The 21,889-nt window shown below is 42.5% G+C and overlaps 1 protein-coding gene across 13 annotated transcripts in view; it reads left to right on the top strand.

The window, feature by feature from the left end:
• The window catches only part of ECT2L (epithelial cell transforming 2 like), a 74,455-nt gene that overhangs the window by 37,106 nt on the left and 15,460 nt on the right, over positions 1 to 21,889 (top strand). For 11 of the 13 annotated variants that reach the window (XR_006602328.1, XR_006602327.1, XR_006602331.1 and 8 more), the window contains exons 9-15: positions 3,458 to 3,586; positions 8,489 to 8,581; positions 10,101 to 10,283; positions 12,055 to 12,158; positions 14,366 to 14,491; positions 19,535 to 19,621; positions 20,817 to 21,031. Coding sequence is in view for 6 of the 13 variants with exons in the window: in XM_004740308.3 (XP_004740365.1) it covers positions 3,458 to 3,586; positions 8,489 to 8,581; positions 10,101 to 10,283; positions 12,055 to 12,158; positions 14,366 to 14,491; positions 19,535 to 19,621; positions 20,817 to 21,031 (937 nt within the window). In the remaining 7 variants the exon portion in view is untranslated. The remainder of the gene's footprint in view (positions 1 to 3,457; positions 3,587 to 8,488; positions 8,582 to 10,100; positions 10,284 to 12,054; positions 12,159 to 14,365; positions 14,492 to 19,534; positions 19,622 to 20,816; positions 21,032 to 21,889) is intronic. The other 2 variants (XM_013064206.2, XM_004740307.3) reach the window with 1 other exon arrangement.

Raw genomic sequence — 21,889 nt, 5'->3', positions numbered from 1 at the left:
CAAGATGACATGTAAAATTAAGCCTCACACCATTAAATAAGAACTTCCTTTTTTCCCTCTTATTCCCACCCCTAAGAACTACCATTCTACTTTCTGTTCCTATGAATTTGACTACTTTACATACCTTACATAAGTGAAACATAAAGTATTTCACTTTGTGATTGGCTTATTTTACTTAACATAATGTCATCAAGTGTCATCCATGTTGTGGCTTAAGACAGGATTTCCTTCACTTTTTAAGGCTGAATAATATTCCATTGTATGTATAGACCACATTTTGTTTATCCTTTCATTTGCTGATGGCTGTTTAGCTTGGCTATCGAGAATAGCACTATTATGAACACCGAGTGTGCAGACAGTTCTTTGAGATTCTACTTTAAATTGCTTTGGATATAATATCCATACATGGGATTGCAGAGTTATATGGTAATTATATTTTTAATTTTTTGAGGAACCTCCATACTATTTTCCATGTGGCTACATCATTTTCCACTCCCACTAATAGTCCACAAGGGCTCCAATTTCTTCACATCCTCACCAACATTTGTTATATTCTGTGTTTTTATTTGTTTTTAGTTGACAGTAACTATCTTGATGGGTTTAAGGTGATATTCATTATGGCTTTAATTTGCATTTGTCTACTGATTAGTTGAGCATTTTTTCGTAGGCATATTGGCTATTTGTATGTCTTCTTTATCTACATCTATTGAAGTCCTTTGCCCATTTTCTGATGGGTTTATTTGATATTCTCCATTGAGTTTAGACATACTTTATATATAGTCTAGATATTAATCCTATCAGATGTTTGCAAATATTTTGTCCGTTCTGTATGTTGCCTTTTACTCTGTTTATTATGTTCTTTGGTGCACAAAAGCTTTAAGTTTGATGAAAGTGTAACAATTTTAATAGCAGCAAACCCCAAGATCTATAAGTTGGTGTACACAAACAGCATTTATTATATTTCCAAATGGCTTATCCCACAAAGAAAAGGATTGGCTGATACCATTAACTCTTTAAGGATCATCTTTTAAAAATGTCAATGGTTATGCTTCTCAGAAGGAAGGAGATGATGACTGTTTTAGAATTAAATTTTCAGCTTCTACTCTTCTTTATACTATAACTTACATCTTTCCTTGTTATACCTAAGATAGAATGGTTTTAAGGTTTACTAGCATGAAATCTTCCATTTTTGTGAGAGGAGGGGAGAAAGGGAATAAGATGGTCAAGGATCCAGCTGGCGGGGACCCCCTAAAATGGCACAGTGTATATACCTCAATCACCCATCAAATATTGTCTCTGTGGCTACATTATCCAATGATCTGTCCCAGCTGCTAACTCGGGAAACGAGCAGGGAAGCCTGGTGCTCTGCCGGGGCCAACTGCTCCATCTGGGGGAATCCCCAGAGGGCTGTATGATTGGAAAGTTTAGCTCCTGGCTGGGTTTGTCCACACCGTTGCCGAGCAAACTCAGATAAATTCCTGGCAAGCAAAGTGCATTGTCTCTTGAGTGCAAGAGACAAGGGTTTGGAAAAAAGAAAGGAAAAAAAACTTATTTTGGGTGCCAGTAGCCAGGGGAGGTGGCAGGCTCAACCCTTAACGACTGACCTCTCCACCTGCAAGATGGACACTGGAGTTTTATGGAGACAAGTTCAGCGGGTTACGTGCCAGGGAGCAGGCAGGCAGCAAGTGATCGTGAGTGGGGGCAGGGATATATTCAGCCTACGATCACAGGCAGGGAAAGGGACCTGGGGGTATGTGGTCTTCTAGGCATTCCATTGCTATCAGGGCTTTCCCTTCTGACTGGAATGCTCCAGTCATTGCAAAACATCTCATCAATGCCTCCAGAAAGTGCAAAAAGGAATATGCATAATGGGTTTTCGTTGAAGCAGGAGTTAAGCAGTCTTGTCTATTTTTGGTTTTAACTCTTGGGCCCTATAGCTGAGCAAGAAGACTTGCTTACAGCTAGAATTCAGCATGCTTGGAATAGTTTTAGTAAATTTTATTAACAAAATAAACTACTTTTGATTTATTGCTACCTTATTTTGTCTTGTCTTGTTTAGTTTACCTATGCCTGAAGCAAGTTGTATTCCACATCAGATTTTATATATTCACCCAAAAGTAAAGCACAGCACTAGTTGTTGTGTGGGGTTTATATTTATGATTAATTACATGGTAGCTTTTCTCTAAATGACGGAGGAGAGTTATTGATCACAAATTTACACTGTAGTGTAGTAGGTTTACCTCTCATGGAGTAGAAGGACCCATTAGGGTTTTCTAACATCTCAGACTTTTTGTTCTGCACATGAGAAAGATTTCCAAACTTTGCCTTTTGTTTTCTTATTTATTTATTTATTTATTAAGGGGGGTTGGGGGAGAGAAAGAGAGAGAGAGAGATAGTAATGGGAGAGAGAGAATCTTAAGTAGGCTCCATGCCCATCACAGAGCGGATGCAGGGTTGAGTCTCACACTCTGAGATCATGACCTGAACGGAATTCAAGAGTTGAATGCTTAACCGACTGAGCCACCCAGGCATCCCGCACTGGTTTTTTTTTTTTTTAAATCAAGAGTAACATAACAAAATAACTGAAAACTAAAGTTTCCCTTTAAATAATCGTTGTGTTTCCCCAGGAGCTTTTGTCTTAAAACCAACAACAAAATGAAATCTCTTACTCCGGGCATCCGAAGAGGTCCTTCCATTCTGTATCTAGATGTCTCGATGGAAAGAATTGAAGTGTTGAGATTCTTGCCTGACTTTGTTTTCATTTCGTTCCTGGGATTTAAGAATTCAGAGTCTCTGGGACACCTTTAGAAATGGGTCTAGACACATAGAGATTCACTGAATCATCATACAGAATTCCCAGGAAGTAAGAGTTTCAGTGATGTTTACCACCTTTCGGGAGTCTTCTGTTCTGAATGACTTTTTTTTTTTTTTTTTTTTTTTTTTTGCTGACATCTTCACTTTGCATCTTGGTGGCAAAAGTAGCAGGACATGAGGCAGAGAGACAAGGTCCTAAAACTAAGTGCACAGTGTCCAGTAAATCCAGAACATGAAGGAGAGTGTGGGCCATGCAGGAGTCCTTTTGTGACCCTAATATGGTGTAGCATGAGAGCACGGGCAAGCTCCAGATCAGGCTCTTACGAGCAGTCTCTAGCTTTTTTTTTTTTTTTTAAAGACTTTATTTATTTATTGGGCAGACAGAGACCACAAGTAGGCAGAGAGGCAGGCAGAGAGAGGGGAGGAAGCAGGCTCCCTGCTGAGCAGAGAGCCTGATGCAGGGCTCGATCCCAGGACTGTGGGATCATGACCCGAGCTGAAGGCAGAGGCTTTAACCCACTGAGCTACCCAGACGCCCCCAGACTCTAGCATTTTGAATTAGGATTGCATTTTCCCAGAGTGCTAAGAGTTTCTGCTCATGATAAAGTTACAAACTAATATGACATTTTGAGTTTTTCCTCAGGTTATAAAATTGGTATTGGAAACTTATTGAGACCTGAAGTGAGAGACTTCTGGGAGAAACTAGGAAGCTGTGTGGCCCCTGAAGAAGAAGGGGGTCATGTGGACCTCTTTGTACCTCTTGGAGCATCAGGTCAGTTTTCAAAGGCAGTGGTCATGCCTACTCCCAATGATATTTTGGGAATTTTTGAAATGCCTTCAGTTCAAATAATTCAGTCACATTTTACTCTTTTTTTCTTTTTCTCTTACACCTCATACCCTCAGATATTTAAGGGGGAAAGAGCTGGGGTTAGTTTGTCTGAGGAAACTGTCCCTGCAGAATAAGGTTACTAGTGACCTGAGCCAGCCAGGGATATTATCTGTAGCTCTTCTGGAAAATATAATAAAACCAGCCTCCTCTACACAGGGGAAAATGTCTGAACCCATAATCAACTGGTCTGAGAAAAGCCTCCCTGATGTGTTCTGAAGGAGTGAGCATGAACTTGGTGACCAAGGACCTTGGGCTTGAGTCCCACACGTGCCACTTGAGCTGTGTGGCCTTAGGCAAGTTTGTGGACCTGTTTCCTCATATGAAAGTTAGTATAGTAGCACCTTACAAGACTTGTATCAAAATAATGTAAATACTTATAATAAATACACTTAAAATACAATAAAAATAAAGACTTAAATAATATTTGAATATTAAAAACAGCCAAGTGCTTGGTAAAGAGGAGACTGGTTGCTGATCCCAAAGGTCTGATATCATTTTAAGTGCCCATCTGTCTAATATCAGTCCCTAGAACTCAAAGTTGATTTCAGTACTTGAAGAGAAACTCTGGAAACATTAAGACAAATTCACTTTTTAGACATCTGTTCAATAAAAGCTCTGCATTCATGGGCTTTTTTTTTTTTTTTTTTAATGCCAAGCAGAGCAAGGCAGAGGGAGTATAAAATTAAATTTTCTCTAACAGTTTCTTATTCCCATTCCTTAGGGAACTGTGAGTTTTAAAGTTCGCTCTAATCCTCACATTTCCCTGAACTGTTCGTACATGCCAAGGATGCCTCTGGCAGGCTTCAACCAGGGGAAAGGGAAAAACAAAAGGATGGGAAGGGGTTTAAAAGAAAACAAATTATAAAATCATAAAAAAACTTTTTTACACAGTTATGACAATTAATGTAATCTTAACTAAAGACAATATGCATAGAAAAATCTAGGAGGAAATATAACACAATTATTAACAGCATCTATCTCCAGATGTGCTTTTCAGGTTTCCTACTTTTGAAATCAGAATACGGAGGGTGGGGTTCCTCTGTTTAAAACCCGTGCGTGCGTGGGGGAGGGCGGCAGGATACAGATAAGGGTTTGGAAGGATACCTACGAACTGTATTAACAACAGTTGGATAAGGAACTTTTCTTTCCTTTTATTATTTTTCCTTTTCTTTTATCTCCAGTGAACTAGTATTACTTTCGTAAGGAAAGCATAGCAATTTTTTTTTTTAAAGATTTTATTTTTTTAAGTAACCTCTACACCCAACGAGGGTCTCAAACTTAGAACCCGGAGACCAAGAGTCACACACTCCACCAACTGAGCCAGCCAGGCGCCCCCGCAAAGGACATTTTTTAACCGGAGTAGTAGAAAAAGAAGGGATTTGGGAAAGTAAGGCATTGAAAGGGAACAGGAATAGGGCAAAAGGGGGAAAAGAACAATAGATTTGGTGACTTAAAAATTGTCTCAAGTGAAAGTTGATGGCACTGAACAGCAAATTTCTCACCACCATTTTGGCCCCCAAATCATCCCCTGAACTCATCAAACACAATTTCCACCTGGACAAGCCATCAAGACCCTGGTTCAGATGAAAGACCTCAGCTTCTCAGTCCAAAAATCTCTCTTCTGCCACCTCAGGCATCACTCAGGAGCTTATCATCCCAGTAGCTGTAAGTAAGGCCTCCGAGAGCTTGATCTCCAACATTTTTCTCTGAGTACTACCTCCAAAACATGCACCAAATATTCCAAACATCCATGTTCCAAATACTCCTACTGTGTCAGCCCTTTGCCTCAAGACCTCCAATGCACACACTCGCACGTTTCCACTCTCTTGTCTCCACGCCTCCATCCTCTGCTCCTTCTTTGTTAAACCTGGATTCAATGGTTGTCATTATCGTTACTCTGGTGCGAAGAATCTGAACTTCTTTGTCTCCCTTTCTCGGGCTGAACTCCAGTGCTCCTTAAACACCACTGTCTGTATGCTCTCCGCTGCCTGCACGAAGCAGCTGGGTTGAAAACCGTGCTATGGCTTTTCTTATTCATCTAACCTGACTTCACTGCCATAAATATCAAATGCGATTGCGGCACTGACAACGAATCCCCCCACCCTCCCGTGGTAAATTTCTTTCCCGCTCTCTGAGAGGACTACATCATTCCCTCCCCTCCTTCGTCCATCGCTCGAGAACCTTCCTCTCAGCTGTTGACCTCACCTTTTACTGCCCTGAGAAAACGCCTGAATTTCCCTCCCACCACCAAACCCACCACATATCCCACCTCTTACCTTCATTCTCTGTCTTCCCTTCTGTCCCGAAGGAAGAAGCAGCTCTGCTCAAGTCAGCACCCACTTGGGCTCTGTATCCCAACCCCTTTCACCTCCTCACGACCACATTCCCACACTCAGTTCTCTCCGACAGCCTCAACCCCCCCTCTTTCTTCGGTCATTCCTATCAAACCAGGAACACCTGTAGTGCCAGCTCCTCTGCTAAAAAGAGAGAAAGCGAGACCATACACTTTCCCTCACCTGTATACACTCAACCTAGATACACCTCCATAGAGACTATACCCCGGGTTCTCAAATGGTAATATCTGTCTGAGTCACCTAGAAGGCTTATTGAAGTACACACCACTGGATCTCATCCTAGCACTTCTCACTCACCACATCTGGCATGGGGGCTGAGAATTTTCATTTCTGACGAGTTCCCAGGTGCTGCTGTTGCTGCTGCTTAACGAGGCTCTACTCCAGATTCTCTCTCTCCCCCTCTGCCTCTGCCCCTCCCCCTGCTCACTCACTGTCTCTCTCTAAAATAAATAATAAAATAAATAAAATTTTAAAAAATTTCAAGCCTCTTTATCAAGGTCTAAATAATGTAAGATAAATTGTACATATTTAAAGTGTGCATTTAGATAAATTTTGACATGTGAAAATATTTTATGTGAAACCATAAAATAATCAAGATAAGGAACATAGTCACCGCTCCCCAAATTTTCCTCATGCCAGTCTGCAGTTTTTTCCTCCTGCTTCTCCCTATTCCCATCCTGAATTCACATTGTGAAATATCTCCTCTCTTTCATGATGCATTAGTTTGTATTTTATAGAATTTTCTACAAATGGAAACATACACCGTGCATTCTTTTTTGTCAGGCTTCTTTCACTCAAAAGAATTATTTTAGATTCCTCTGTTTGATGCTTGTATCAATGGCTCCTTGTTTTTTTTATTGCTGGGAATTACTGCATTGTACGTATATACCACAATTTGTTTATTTAGTCACTTGTTGATAGATATTTGAGTTCTTTCCAGTTCCCGGGTCCTAACACAGAAAGTAGCTATGAAACTATGTGTGAACATATGCTTTTATTTCTCTTGGATAAATACCTAGGAGTGGAATGGCTGGGTCAATATGAAAGGTGTTAATTTTTTAAACACTGGCTGAACTGTTTTCTGGAGTAGTTGTATAATTTTACATTTCCACAAGCAATGTATGAGAACTCTAGTTGCATAGTATCCCACACGGGTATGTAGTCTTGTTAATGTTAGCTGTGTGCGTGGGAGTGCCAGAGTATCTCACTGGGGTTTGAATTTGCATTTACCTCATGACTGATGATGCTGAACATCTTTTCATGCACTTACCTGCCACTCATTGGTCTTCGTTTGTGTGTTGTCTGTCCGAATCTTCTGTTCATTTTTAAAATTAGGTTGTTTTCATACTGAGAACTCTTTATGTATTCTAGAAAAGGCATTTATAAATATTTTCTCTCACTCTGTGACTTATGTTTTTTTCTCCGAACGGTCCCTTTTGAAGAGATGAAGTTCTTAATTTTTGTGAAGTCAAATTTATTTTTTTTTAGGTTATACTTTTAATGTCATATCTGGACACTATCTGACTGAAGTTCACAATATTTTCTTTATTTTAGAAATAAAGAATTTCTTCTAAACTATTTATAGTTTTGACTTTTAGATTTCTGAGCTGTTGACTTATTTGTTTGTTCATAGAGTTTTAGAAGTATGGGTTGAAGTTTCATGTTTTGTTTTTTTTTTTTAACTCATGGATATCTCATTTTTCTAGCACCATTCCTTGTAAAGACTATCCTTTTCTCAGTGCATTTGATTTGCATCTTTGTTGAAACCAACTGACTACACAGATGTAGGTATACCTAGGGATTCTATTTGATTTCTTTGATCCATTCCAATTAAAAAATTAGACCCCAATACATGAGAGACATCCCAACCTTTCAGCCACTGCCATCTTGTTCTAACCAATTTGGAGGAATTGTTTATTCTTAGACCACAAAGAATTAAAAAATATAACCCAGTGTATTAATTTCGATCAAAGTAATTCCTTCTATATGATGAATCCAATCTTTATGCCGGGTCGCTGAAGATGGGGTAAAATTAATGCCACACTCAAGTTTGACCATCATATTGAGCGGTTCCAACAGTTTTAAATTTGTCCTCTTATGAGACATCTCCTTTGAGTCAGACTATTTTAGAAAATATACATAGACTTTTCTCTGTCTCTGTCCTGAGTACTCCGACTTTGAAAATATGCACCAGGTCAGTCTTCCTGCACGGTCTCTCCACTCTGTTGTTTAGTCCTCGTTAATTAAGCATCTGGACTTCAGCACTTAGCGGTGGGCTATAAAGTGCTTACGGGCTGTTCCATAGGGATTTGAATTGAAGATGAGAAATCCTAGCAGTCTTGCTTGGCCAGCTTAGCGTTCCTAAGTAATACTTAATGTTTCCAAGGAAAAACCTGTGAGTAAACCAATGAAAGTGTTTTTGACTCTGCAGAGGCAGGACTGGAAGTTCTTTCCCAGCTGTCTCAACTAACTGGCACGTTCTTTACTGCGCCTACTGGAATTGCAACCGGCTCTTACCAGCACAGTAAGTGTATATGGGGGCTGAGCATGTGACTGTCTTCCATTCCCTCTCAAAAGGAATGCTGTCACTACCCAAACGGTGTCATTTCCCACTGCCCACTGTCCTATCAAGTGTTTAGAAAGGGATTATTTATTACAAATATTTGCTTCAAGCCATCATGTACACAAACCCTGTTGAAAACGTCATTTTTAATAGTTAGGGATGAATAGTTGCTGATCTAGAGAAATAACAAGTACCAAGAGTTATTCTTAGTGAGACGGAATCAATGTGGTTTCCTTTGGAAATAAGAACGGCAGCTCTGAAGAGAGAGCGAAGGCTTGATCAGGTTCCAGTTCAACTGCATTATCTGAGAGGAAGAACAAGGATAAAATATACACCTGGAATTAGTTTCACTTAGATACTGAAGCTGCAGATATTAAATGCGCATGTAACATTGACTAACCAACAAAAAACCCACACTGCTCTGCTAAAGTAACAAGAACCCTTTTCCCCTTTAAAACTCCCTGGCTTCCTATTACATAGGGTTTGGGACCACGTAGAAACCACATAAAGCAAGACATCGCTAATCCCATATTTGAAGGGGCTTTCAAACCTGGGGAGAACTGGCATGATGGGAAACCTGTAAGGGAAAAGATTTCACGTATCTACAGAAAAGCACATTGACCTGCTAGATTTTTGTAGCAGAAGTCACTTATTAATTTCAGCTCTGTAGCTGCATGACCAAGTGCTAGACAACACACTGGGCCTCCTGCGGAGAGGACGGCAGCCTTGCATCGGGGAGCAGGGAGCAAACACTGTTCTTTATGGGGCAGCTCTTCCTCCTTTTCTCCTCCTCTGTCTTCTCTTCCTTCTGTTCATCTTCCTTTTCCCTTTCGTCGTCTTAGTTTTCTCCTAGGAAAGCATGTCATAGAGAGTTGCTCTTGTTTATCTGTAAAAAGGGGGAAGGGGAATCAAATAAGGCTATCTATCTATTGAGGACACAAAATCAGATTTCACATGTCCCAGCATCATCCGGTAATTGACTTCCAAGGAGAATTTCTTTAAGCACCCACTACAGTCATGTAGAGAAACTTAGAGAGAGAGAAAGAGAGAGCGCAACCCGACATGATGTAAGGAAGCCATAGGTTTGGCTAGCCCAAGATGACTTCGGATAGCAGGGTGGGGAAACCAGGCAGAGTGGGGTTTTCTTGTATGTTCATTTTAGGATCTAAAGAAAAAAGCAGCACCTTCTTGCCCACTCTGCTTCCTGATATACAAGTCCCACCGCTATTCAATTTTGATTTCAAATGTAGCATGTCAACCTTATGTGTCAAAGAACAGATAGGCAGCATTTGAAATTATTCCTTCTTGAACTTCTAATTTTACGTTTGAAAGCAGATGATGGGTGTTTCTCTTAGTCTTCTAATGAGAGAGAGGAATAAGCCTGCTGTAAACACAACTTAGTTTTTATTGTACTGTAAACAAGAAGAATTCTTTCATCGAAGCTCCGACCTGCAATACTAAAAGGAGAAAATCATGTCAGTTCTAGGTGATTGGCTGGAACGACCGTGGGAAAGGGCTCCCTGCTCCATCTACTTCAGGGAATCAAAGCTGCAGACGTGGTCCAGTCTCACGGATTTTCTGGAAGACACCTTGAAATCAGTAAGGAAACAGTTAAGTCCTCTTTTCAAGGAGTTACAGAAGAACATCAGTGCCAGGATAATAGGTAAGAACTCTCGCTGCTTCTCTTGCAGTTTCTTCATGAAGGTCCTTCGTAACTGGAGGGAATTCCAGGGCAGGAAGGGCTCGAGCAAACGTTGGCTTCCATACCTGTTCAGTAAAACTTTCTTTCCTTTGTTTTTCATATCTCCTTTCAAAGGTAATGACTATCCACTGACAACAAGTATATTCATCTTCAAAATGCTGAAGGTAGTTCCTTTTAAATAATGGTGCTTTACTAATCCTATGCCAGTCAGTGGGTTGACTCGACAAAGCTCACAGAGTGTTTGCTAAGCCAGAGGGCTCTGCCCTTCTTCTCACTGCAGCCTGCTCTAAAAGTTAAGCTCCTCTTAGACACAGCACCCACTACTTAAATTGTTCTACGATTATGCTCTATGCATTTTCTATATAAAATATTCGGTTTGGTGGGGGCTCCCCAGACCTCTGCTGAACCTATTGGACATCACTGAATTTATCATCCCATTTGCAGTCCCTACACATGACAAATCTATCATAATAGAGTCTTGGAAGCCATTTTCTGTGTCAACCAGAGCTTCCCCTAAATCAGTCTATTCTTTAAGATGAAATTTTTGTTTTGGTTTGTTTTGTTTACTTATCATCTGGCTAAATGACCACCACCCCCATCTTTTTTGATAGATTTTTTAATTTATTTACTTGACAGACAGAAATCACAAGTAGGCGGAGAGGCAGGCGGGGGTGGGGGGTGAAGCAGGCTCCCCGCTGAGCAGAGAGTCCGATGTGGGGCTCGATCCCAGGATCCTGGGATCATGGCCTGAGCCGAAGGCAGAGGCTTAACCCACTGAGCCACCCAGGCGCCCCCACCGCATCCATCTTTAACCACCTATTTATCTTATCCCTAACTCTTCCCATCTGACTAAAATACCCTTGAAATTAAGTCATTATTTAATTACATCTTACTTCCTTCTTCCCTCCTTGCTCTGCTTCCTGTTGAGGTCCTATCACCACAATGACTGTCTACACAATGGGTGTTTGCATGTAGAGATTTCATGTCAGTGCATGTCCTACATCACTTTACATAAATGCCTCCAAATCAGGGAGATGTCTTCTTGACTTTATGTACTATCTGCTTGACCACACTTAGTAGATGTTCAGCCAGTATTTTAAAAAGTTTATAAGGCTATATAGAAATGATTTCTCCTGGTTTTTTACACAGATAACTAAGGACCAAAGAGAAAAGCAGAAAAAAATTTAGCGTTTTTCAAGATAGAAGTATTCTTTGATGATATTTGTAAGAAATGAGAAGTTAGATGGAATAAAAACATTTGCATATCAATGCACATTGTTCAAAGTATTAAAAATATAAAAAGATGTCTGTGTAACTATAGTTGTATGTTATTTGCTGTAGACTCAAAGTATTTAAGTCTTGAACTCAAAGATACAGGGGTGTGAGGAGGAAATTTTGGTGGGAAGGAGAATCTAAAATTTAAACTTATAGGGTCTATAATGTTCACATGTTCTCTCCTTATTGTCCAATTTATAGATTCTATTTAATATGGCTTCACCAGGGTGGGTAGTTGTTAATATGCTTTACATTTAGTTACTCTTGCTCAATTCATATTTTATCATGGGGAATAATCCCCACGGCATAGTAGAATTTTAACTTTTATGCTTCACATTTTTTTAATACACTAAAAAGCAACTGTGAGGAATAAGCTATTTTCTTGATCATATCTCATGATCACATCTTTATTAATTAATAAATTAATTCCAAGGCATATGGCCTTATATATTTACAGGGCAATTTACTTCTGACAACATGCATGTGGCTAACATTCTGAATAACCAAGAAATTGCACAAACTCTGGCAGATGGATTGATGGAACTTTCAAAAGAAAATTCTGTGAGTGTTTCCTTGAAGAAAGCAAACTTTAAAAACCTAACACTTAAGTACATTTTTAGTTTGTGCTGATTTTTTTTTTTTTTTTTAACCAATTTATCCCTTGGGAGACACAATTTCCTCTGAGAAATTACATCAGGTTATAAAAATAGCCACTGAGAGATTCTGGGCCCAAAATGTATTAGGTACACAAAACAGACAAATATAGGGGCACCTGGGTGGCTCAGTTGGTTATGCATCAGCTTTCAGCTCAGGTCATGATCCCAGGGTCCTGGGATGGAGCCTGCTTCTCCCCCTCTATCTCCCCCTCCCCCTGCTCGTGTTCTCCCTATCCCATTCAAATAAATAACTAAAATCTTTTTTTAAAAAATAGTCAAACAGGAAAACTTTTCTAGGTTATTTAAAACATATTTGCATTGTGCACTGTTTTCTGTCTTATGATTAATTTCAGTCAGAAGTGACTTCCTTGGGGTGCCTGGGTGGCTCAGTGGGTTAAGTCTCTGCCTTCAGCTCAGGTCATGAACTCAGGGTCCTGGAATCAAGCCCCACATGGGTGGGGGGGGGGTCTCTGCTCAGCAGGGAGCCTGCTTCCCCCCCACTCTCTCTGCCTGCTCTCTTCCTACTTGTGATCTCTCTCTCTGTCAAATAAATAAATAAAATCTTTAAAAATAAAAAAAAGAAGTGACTTCCTTAAATAACATGTTAGTGGCTTTATGATTCACATAAACATTACTCAACAGTTTCAACCATTAATAGTATGATAGGAAAAACAAGTAAGCATGAAACCGATAGAAAATGATGAAGTGCAAAAAAGGCTAGCTGAGACGGTGGGGAAGAGAACACAAAAGAACAGAAATAAGCAAATCAATAATTTGGTTGGGGACAGGCATTGGGGAAGCGTGAAGAAGCATTTTTTTCAGAGACCAGTCTTGGCTCTTCTCCCAGAAAAGTCAGTCCATACATCAGGAAATAGTGAGGGGGGACCGTTTCCAAGACCTCTGTCTGCCCCGAGACAACAGCAAGGCTCTAGGACCACAGACTATGCAGCTCTGTTCTGGGGAAGTGGAGAACAGGCTAGGATCAGGGACAATAGCAATGTACCTGATGCCACATAAGGGCTTCAGTTCCCCACAGAATGATCCTCAATCCTTCTCTTCCACTGTAGTTAATTCTACTTTGTGGATGAATTTACCATCACCTTTGCACGTGTTCTTTATCTACCAGGGGTCTGCTCTGGTTTCAAGTTGGTTGCCTGGGGAAGCAGCAGGCATCTCCGGAGCTAGCTGTGCACAGTGTGGAGGCTGAGAAGCTGCAGGTGGCCATGATCTGTCTACCCTGAAGACCCAGCTCCTCACTGTTCCAGCTATGCATCGGCAGCCAGGGGAGTAAAATGACCAGGGATGTTCATAAGGATGACCCCGAGATCTCCTGAAAGACCAGACCAAAGAATTTCTAAACATTGTTTGGTATAGGTCCAGTGTTCTTACTGCCAACCAAATTATTTTAAAATAATTTTGGGGCGCCTGGGTGGCTCAGTGGGTTAAAGCCTCTGCCTTTTGCTCAGGTCACCATCCTAGGTTCCTGGGATCGAGCCCTGCATCTGCATCAGGCTCTCTGCTCAGTGAGGAGGAGCCTGCTTCCCTCTCTCTCTCTGCCTGCCTCTCTTCCTACTTGTGACCTCTGTCTGTCAAATAAATAAATAAAATCTGTAAAAATAAAATAAAATAAAATAATTTTATATGACGTCATTTCATGGGTACTCAAACCTGTAGCCTGAGATGCAACCACATGTGGGGGTGTCCTAGGCTGTTCTGCACTGTCATCCTACTGCAAGGGTCCCTTCCGTGCTTCTCTCCCCCACCCTGAGAAAGCAGGCTCCCCTCTGTCACATTCCTCATCTGGCCTTGAGTGACTGATGTGGGCCAACCTGGGCCACTTTGGTTCTGACCATCTTGAGACCTTCCCACAAGACCTTGGCACCCTAATTGGATTGTGACAATAAGAGAACTGCAATTACTACAAAGTCCCATTTACAGATCTTGACTGAAACATACTTTGTTTTCTAGACGATCATTTAGGTAGAAAGAAGAAAACGCAACTAAAAATATGTTCTTTTTTCTGCTGTTACCTGTATTGACCTGTTGTGCAGGTGAATGCTTTAACCGAAAATTCTTTTTTCTTTTGATGTGTTGTGGGGGTGAGTTTCTTAGGACAAACCTCTGGAGTTTCTGTCCAGTTTTCTGCTGAAGCGGCGTGGTAAAGGGCGCAAGGATTTTGAAGAAAATGTTATTCCAACAGAATGTGGTCCAAAGGCAGCGTTCAGTTTACTCCTGAAGGTAAAGTGACCGCTGCGATTTTATGCCGTTATTTTGCTGCACAGTTAAACACCTGAGGTTAAGAAATTTGTAAACAAAAAAAGAAAGAAAGAAAGAAAGAAAGAAAGAAAGAAAGAAAGAAAGAAAGAAAATTCATAAACAATAATGATGATTCTACTTGGAAAGCCTTCAGCTTCTCTTTTCTCCTGAGAACTTCCCTTTCACGGATTATTATTTTTAAAAAGGGTGTTTTGTAGTTTCACACCGAGAGTGACATTAAGGCACCTCTGAGCGGAAGCCGCCTCACTGACTAGGGTAGCACGGCGGGGTGGCGGGAGGCGCCCCGGCGCCACTGGCATGGATCCGCTCACTGGGCAGAGCCCTGGCACAGACGGAAGAGAGTGTTTTCATTTGCAGCTTAGGACACATTTTTGGTGAAATAAGGGCACGATCTTCTTTTCTTAGTTGAGATTCCAATACTTAAAAGGAAAAAAAAAAAAGTGGCTTTGAAAACCAGTTCTTCAAGCAAACCAGAATAATTTTGCCAGTAGTATGTTCAGAACCCAGCCATCCCCCTTGGTTCCGTGAAATAATCAGGATTCGGAAAACACGGAAAATTGCCTTGTCCTTCAGAGAGCTGGTTGCTATGAAAATGTCATTTCAGAACCACGTGACGCTCATAGAAAAATCAGCTCTAGGATGATCGAAGGCTGGGGATGCCACCCCAGCCCCATGGAAACTATTGGTAGGAATACACCTGGGAGTTCTATCAAGCAGACAAATAATTTGTTGCCCTATTAACCTGCTATTCCGGAAGCTTCTGCTCACACGTCTTTCGAAGACAGCACAGTGCAGGGAAGGGCAAACAAGGTGGGCTGCTGGGTGCGGCGTCCCCTCGGCCAGGCTGCAGACCTGCGCAGCAACATGGCAGGCCCGCAGGTGTGCGCCCGTTACCAGGGAAGGATCCTGGCTTTCACGGTCCTCCCCGCCAAGGTGACTTATATTTCCCAAGCATAAGCTTCCTTTCCAAGAAGAGTCCTAACACATTTCCAGGGACATCTGAGCCTTTTTAAGCCAGAGCCCTGCTTGCTTCATGTGCCTTGCGCTAGGTCGGGAAACTCTCATGGACCATGCGCCACTCAGGATTCTCCAGAGAACCAGAACAAATAGTATATGTATGTGTGTGCGTGTGTGTGTGTGTATATGTGTGTGTATTTATAATTTATAAGTATGCTATATATATACAGTAGTATATAATATCCTATACCATATATACTATACTATGTAAGTATATCATATAATATTATATAGTATGTAGAATACTATATACATAGTTTACTATGTATACACATATATGCTAATAGCATACATATATACACGTATATACATATATACATATAAACATATATACATATATACACGTATATGCTAATAGCATACACATATATACATGTATATATGTATACATGTATGTGTATATAACACAGATTTGTTATAAGAAATTGGCTCACATAATTATGGAAGCTAAGAAGTCATAAAATCTGCAGGATGAGCCTATAAGCTGGAGATACACCCAGGAAAGCCAATAGTACAGTTCTAGTCCAAAAGCTGGCAGGCTCAAGACCCAGGAAGAGCTGATGTTCCAGCTCAAGTCCAAAGGCAGGAGAAAACCAGTATCTCAGTTTGAAGATGATCAGGCAGGGGGAATTCTCTCTTACTTGAGGGAGGTCCAGGCTTTTCATTCTATGGTCATTCAACTAATTGCATCAGGCCCACCCACATTATGGAGGGGCAAGGTGCATCACTCGGTCTGCCTATTTCAGTGGCAATCTCATCAAAAACACCCTCACAGACACACCCAGAGTGATTTGACCAAATGTCTTGGCACCCCGTGGCCCAGTCATGTTGACACAAAATTAACCATCACAGACAGTTTCTCAGTTAGCAGTTAACTATGTGCCCCCCGCCGCACCTCTCAGTCTTCCCAGTTCCGTTCTCTAAGTATTGATGGGAATGCAAGGCACTGTGTTGTACCCTGGAAACAGACAACACAGTAAGACAGTCCCTGCGTTGAGGTCGATAAAGCCTGCACAGAAGCGGATGATACACAGGATGATTGGTGCCTGTTACCGGGGTGCACAGGAGGGAATCGGAACACCAAAGTGGGTATTTAATCGAGATTTTTCCTTTTGCTTCTCGAGACCTTTTACCTTATTATGGCAGCTGCTATCTTTTGAGATAGGTGGGGATTAGTCTCCCAAAAAGGTGGATGTTATCTCCATTCATCCTTCAGCCTGTGAAAGCCTTTGGAAAACAGCTCTCTGGGCTCTAGAACCACCGGTGTTCTCCTACTTCCCAAAGGGGGATGCCCAACGTGCAACTGCACCCCACAGGGTCCAAATTCTTCTGAAGCCCTCACAAAGTCTGTGTCATTCCTGACTCCCTGGAAATCTTTCTGAGGTTCTTCCCCGCGCTTCCCCTTTATTCTTAAGGGTGCAGCTGTCACCCTCAACCCCAGGCACATAGACCCCAGGAATGTTCCTCTTTGAAGCCTGAACACTAGAAGGAAGCAGAGGGGGCAAAAATGATCAGCACTTCCTCCTCTGAAGTGTTTCTTTTCCATTTGTAAGACAATTGGCAAGAACCATGTCTGGAAACTCTGAAACCTCAAAGAATGGTCACTAGGAGCATTTCCTCTCAAAGACACTTGCATTCTATCCTCTGGCAGATAAGATTCACTGTGAGTTGGGTCTTTCCAACCTACTATTGACCTAAACACCTAATCACTTGAATAAAATAGTATAGCAGGTTTGGGCTTGAAGTCGCCTTGCTGCAGGAAAACAGGCCTGCTAGTGTGACACCACCCACCTGTAATAAATCTACAGAAGTGGAAGACTGTAATGCCTAGGATTTCTTAAAAAAAGAAAAAAAATCAAATTACACAAGGTATGTATTAGATTCTTATTTGGTTTTCTATCATTTAACACTTAAGAGGTTGTGCACAAAGCCCATGAAACAAAATTGGGGACTTTCAGGACGAAAAACCATGGCTTAAACGTAGGTAACCGAATTAAGATAAAATAGAGAAACTGAGTTTCTGCACACATTAGAGTTTATTTTTTAAACGGTAGATATTTACTCTGAAGGGCACACCAAAACTCACAGCCCTAGGAATGGGCAGTAATGGCGTTTACTGAGAAAACTGTTTTAAAGACCCTTCCATAGGGGTCCCATCAGAGAGCTTGCTTGCCAAACCCAGGACCAGAGACACACACATGGAGCTGTGTGCAAAGCCATGACCAGACAGGGCCTTCCCTCCCTCCAGAAGGCCCAGACTCTACCCATATAAGTACATATAGATAGGTGTGTATGTGTGCCTGTCTGTCTGTGTCCCTACCCTCTGTCCAGTCAGATCCTACCCATCCACTACTGCCCAGTCTGTACTCACTCCCGGCTTGGCCTAGCTGGGGTGTTTACCCTGATACTCTACAGCCACAGTGAGAGGCCACAGCCAGAATTGTAGTGGTCCCTGAGTTCTACCTGTCATGTGCACAACAACTTCTGGCCCCTAATTTAGGGGCTGAGTGTCTTCTGGGAAAAGCATCAGCAATAACTAGGATGTATCTGGAAAAGGCAGACAAGGTAGGAAGATTCCCACCATGGAATCAGAGGTCTCAGGGAGAGAGCCTAGGCAAAGGCCCACCAACCCAAAAATAAGAGTTCCGTTATAAATGTGCCAAGTTTGCTGTTCCTGTTACTTCCTCTGAATTCATACCTGAAAACAAAGTAAGGGATGACATCTTTATGTAAAAATCGTCTAGGGGCGACTGGTGGCTTAGTCAGTGAAACATCTGACCTTTGATTTCACTGCAGGTCTGATCTCAGGATAGTGAGATCGAGCGTGGAGTCTGCGTTGGGCTGGAGCCTGTTTGAGATTCTCTTTCTGGCTCTCACTGCACGCCCTACCCCCACCCCTACTCCCCACCTTCTCTTGGGGGAAAAAAGTGCAAACTGGGGAGAAGTCTGCCTGCTGCACTGGGGGACCTTGGCTCTTACACAAAGGCTTCGGGCAGCCATAAAGCACGGCTGCAGATACAAAATGAAAATTCCATTTTGTCTGAGGAGAGTAAGGCAAAACAAAAAAGTCTTGGCTATTAATTGATGTTTTTCTTCCAGTCTCACCCGTAGATCTTAAGGGATTACCATGAGTAGTTTTGTCCCTAACGGGGAAGGGCAGCTGTGGTAATCGGGAATGTCAACCTGGGGGGGGGGCCATTGTTCCATTGTTTGGGTGGACCCCGCAGGCAGCAGGTGGGACTGTTGTGTTTTGTTTGTTTTGAGAGATAGAGCCAAGGAGTTGGGGCAGAGGGAATGTGAGAGAGAAAATCTTAAGCAGGCTCCTTGCCCAGTGCGGATCCTGACACAGGGCTGCATCTCACGACCCTGAGATCATGACCTGAGCCAAAACCAAGAGTCAGTGGCTTATCCCACTTAGCCTCCCAGGCACCCCAGGACTATTTTTTCTAATGTGCTAATTTATATGGAAGCCACAAGAACAGCTAACAAGGAAAGTGAAGAAGGAATAAGCTATATTTAAATGTGGAAACAGGTCTAGAGAGAGCGTGAGAACTGTTTCTGACACATTTTCATTAGTTAAAAAAAGGGGTGGATTTTACAAAGTGCTGAGCTTTCTTCTGGCAATTTCAAAAGATAAGCCATTTGCCCTCAGGTGACAAGGGACGAAATGAGGCAGAAGCCGGGATTGGGTGGGATTCCTTGAGCATCAGTCCCCTGCCTCCCCGGGGGGAAAAGGGGGCTGCCCTGAATTTTGTTTGTCAAGTATAATGTAGTTCTTAGGAAGCTGAAGTTTATTTTTTTTTTCTCAATGTAAGATTTAATATAAGAGAGTCATCGCATGTGTCAAATGCTTCATTCATTGTATTCGGGGTACAGCGTGGTTCAGTGCAGACAGCTACTGGAGCCTCCTAAGGGCACAGCACCCGCTGGCCGTTCAGACAGCTCAAGGCCTGTCCCCAAATAATCAGCTTTGCATTGAATCTTCAGGAAAGAAATGTTCTAGAAGACAAACCACAGGACACAAAATCAAGTCTCAGCAACAATGATCCAAATTTGGAGATGCTGATTAAACTGGTAAGCCCACCCTTACACAGTGAGAATTTTCCATTTGTTTTGCTCCTGACCAAAAAAAAAAAAAAAAAAAAGGCTTCAGTCTTTATTATGGTTAATTCTTTTTTTTTCTTGAAAGTTTCCCTTAGGGAAATTAAATAAAAACAACAACAACAACAAAAAAAACCAAAATCAATCCTAAATATAATTGAGGGGGGAATCCAAGGGTAGATTTTTCTTTTGAGTAAGTCCTGGTCTGAAAAGAAGTCGAACCAAGAGGACCAAGTGTGTGTCTTGGGAGCAAGAGCCATCTTGGTGCTACCTGGATCTTCTAATAGGACACGAAGACAGGATTTAAAGCAATGGGTCACAGTTTCTAACTACCCTACCGACAGGTGGTCTGACTTCAAAGGCTGGGTATGACCCATATAAATTTCAGGGCCGTCTTTCTGTCTGCAAAGGGTAGAGCAGGGAGGAGGCTGCAGGCAGACAGAGCCTGGGGCCTGTCCTGTCCTCCGGCACCGCACACACTTTTCACCCCTCCCCTCATGAAAGAATTCATCATGGTATTTTCCTTCTCGGAATCCTTTAAGGTGGATGTTAACAACCCCATTTTGTAGATGAGGAGCTCAAGTTAGAACACTTAACTTCCCTAAGGGCCGACAGCCAGGGGCAGAGACACGTGAATCCCTCAGGCCTCAATCCCAGGCTCCTTCCCCACCGTCCCCCCAACACTGAGCAAATCCACCTGGTGCTCAAGGCACAGGTGTGGACCTCGCGGCATGGGCACTCGCACACCCTCAGATCCATCCCCAGGAATCACCAAGGCCGAGGGGGCTCAGGTTGTGCCGTGAGTATGACAGCATCTCATCTCACTATTGGTCATAAACACCTGACGTTTGTTTTAAGACAACAACGAAAGGTTCCAAATGGAAACCTTTATTCAAAATGATTATCAATATTGGAGAACGCCAATATTTAAAAAAAAAAAATTGTATGCATAAAAATGTAACATGGGTTCCAAGTCAGCTGCCAGATGGGATACAATTTTTTTTTAACTCCTTAGATAAAACTTAACCAAGAACAGTGTGTTTATAGTATTTCATAGAGTGAGTCACTGCCTGACTGTTCAGCCTATCGTTTCTCTACCACCTTGGACTTTTCAGGGTCTTTGAGGCTGTAACCCAGTAACCTTTGAGTTCCTCATGCCTTTCTACAGGAGAGAAAGCTCCGGATGGACTCAGCTGAGAAGCGATCGAGAGTTGCAGGGGAACTCTTACAGAGCGAGAGAAAATACGTGCAGATGCTGGAAATTGTGAGAGATGTCTACGTATTGCCCCTGAAAGCAGCCTTGTCATCAAACAGAGCGATTCTCAGTGCTGCAAACATCCACATCATTTTCTCAGATATTTTGCAGATTTTAAGTCTCAATAGGTAAACACTGAAGAGGCACTTTTTCAAATACCCATGATGCCATTGGAAGAACCCACACTTAGTTGTTTCAAAAGCTGTACCAAGGGGCCGCTTCGTGGAGCCCCTAATCGTCTCAGAAGAGAGGGCTCTTGCCACAGGGCTGCGAGCGATAGTGAGGAGGCCCCGGGACGACCCCCGCCTCATTTCCACACCACAGTTCCCGGAGGGGGGCTCCGGGTCTGGGGGTTCTCTATTCCATGCATTGTTCACCCCAAAGCAGGAGGAAGGAGAATGGTCTGGCACCGTTCTTAGTCAGCAGCGTCCAGTTGAGCAAAGGGAAAGAAAACGAGGGGTTTCATGGGATCCTGGGCTGAGAGAACCAGGGCCGGGGGTCAGCTGAATGACAACATATTGTTTCAAGAAGGATCACACAGAAAAGTGATCATGGGTGCGGGCACAGATACACCGGGCCACTCCGCCAGTATCTCTCTGGGTAACTCGGATGCTCCTCACCCTCCCTGGGCCCCAGGCCCTGCAGAAGGAAGAGGTCGGACTAGGCCTCGTCCCTGTTTCAAGGCCTGTGACGGCTGAATGACGGGTGACACCAGGTCCACAGCAGTGGGCCGCTCAGGAGTTATAGGATTTGAAGTGAGTTGAGCCCTCTCCTCTGAGGACTGTAAGAAACCTTCCCCGTCTGCCTGGCTGGCCACGTGGGAGTGGGACAGTCAAGGGTCAGCCCTGTGGAGGCCAGCCTGGGGCTCCGACTCAGGGAATTAAGAGGAAAAGGCAAGAATCCCCCAGAGTCAACCTCCTGCCCTGCTATGTGTCAGGCAGACAGATCGGACAAAAGCCTGGCTAGGTTGCACAATCGACAACTAA

This window comes from Mustela putorius, unplaced genomic scaffold (assembly GCF_011764305.1).
Source record: "Mustela putorius furo isolate JIRA1106 unplaced genomic scaffold, ASM1176430v1.1 tig00003863_pilon_pilon_pilon, whole genome shotgun sequence".
Taxonomy (NCBI): domain Eukaryota; kingdom Metazoa; phylum Chordata; class Mammalia; order Carnivora; family Mustelidae; genus Mustela; species Mustela putorius.
This window is presented reverse-complemented; position numbering and strand designations above follow the sequence as displayed.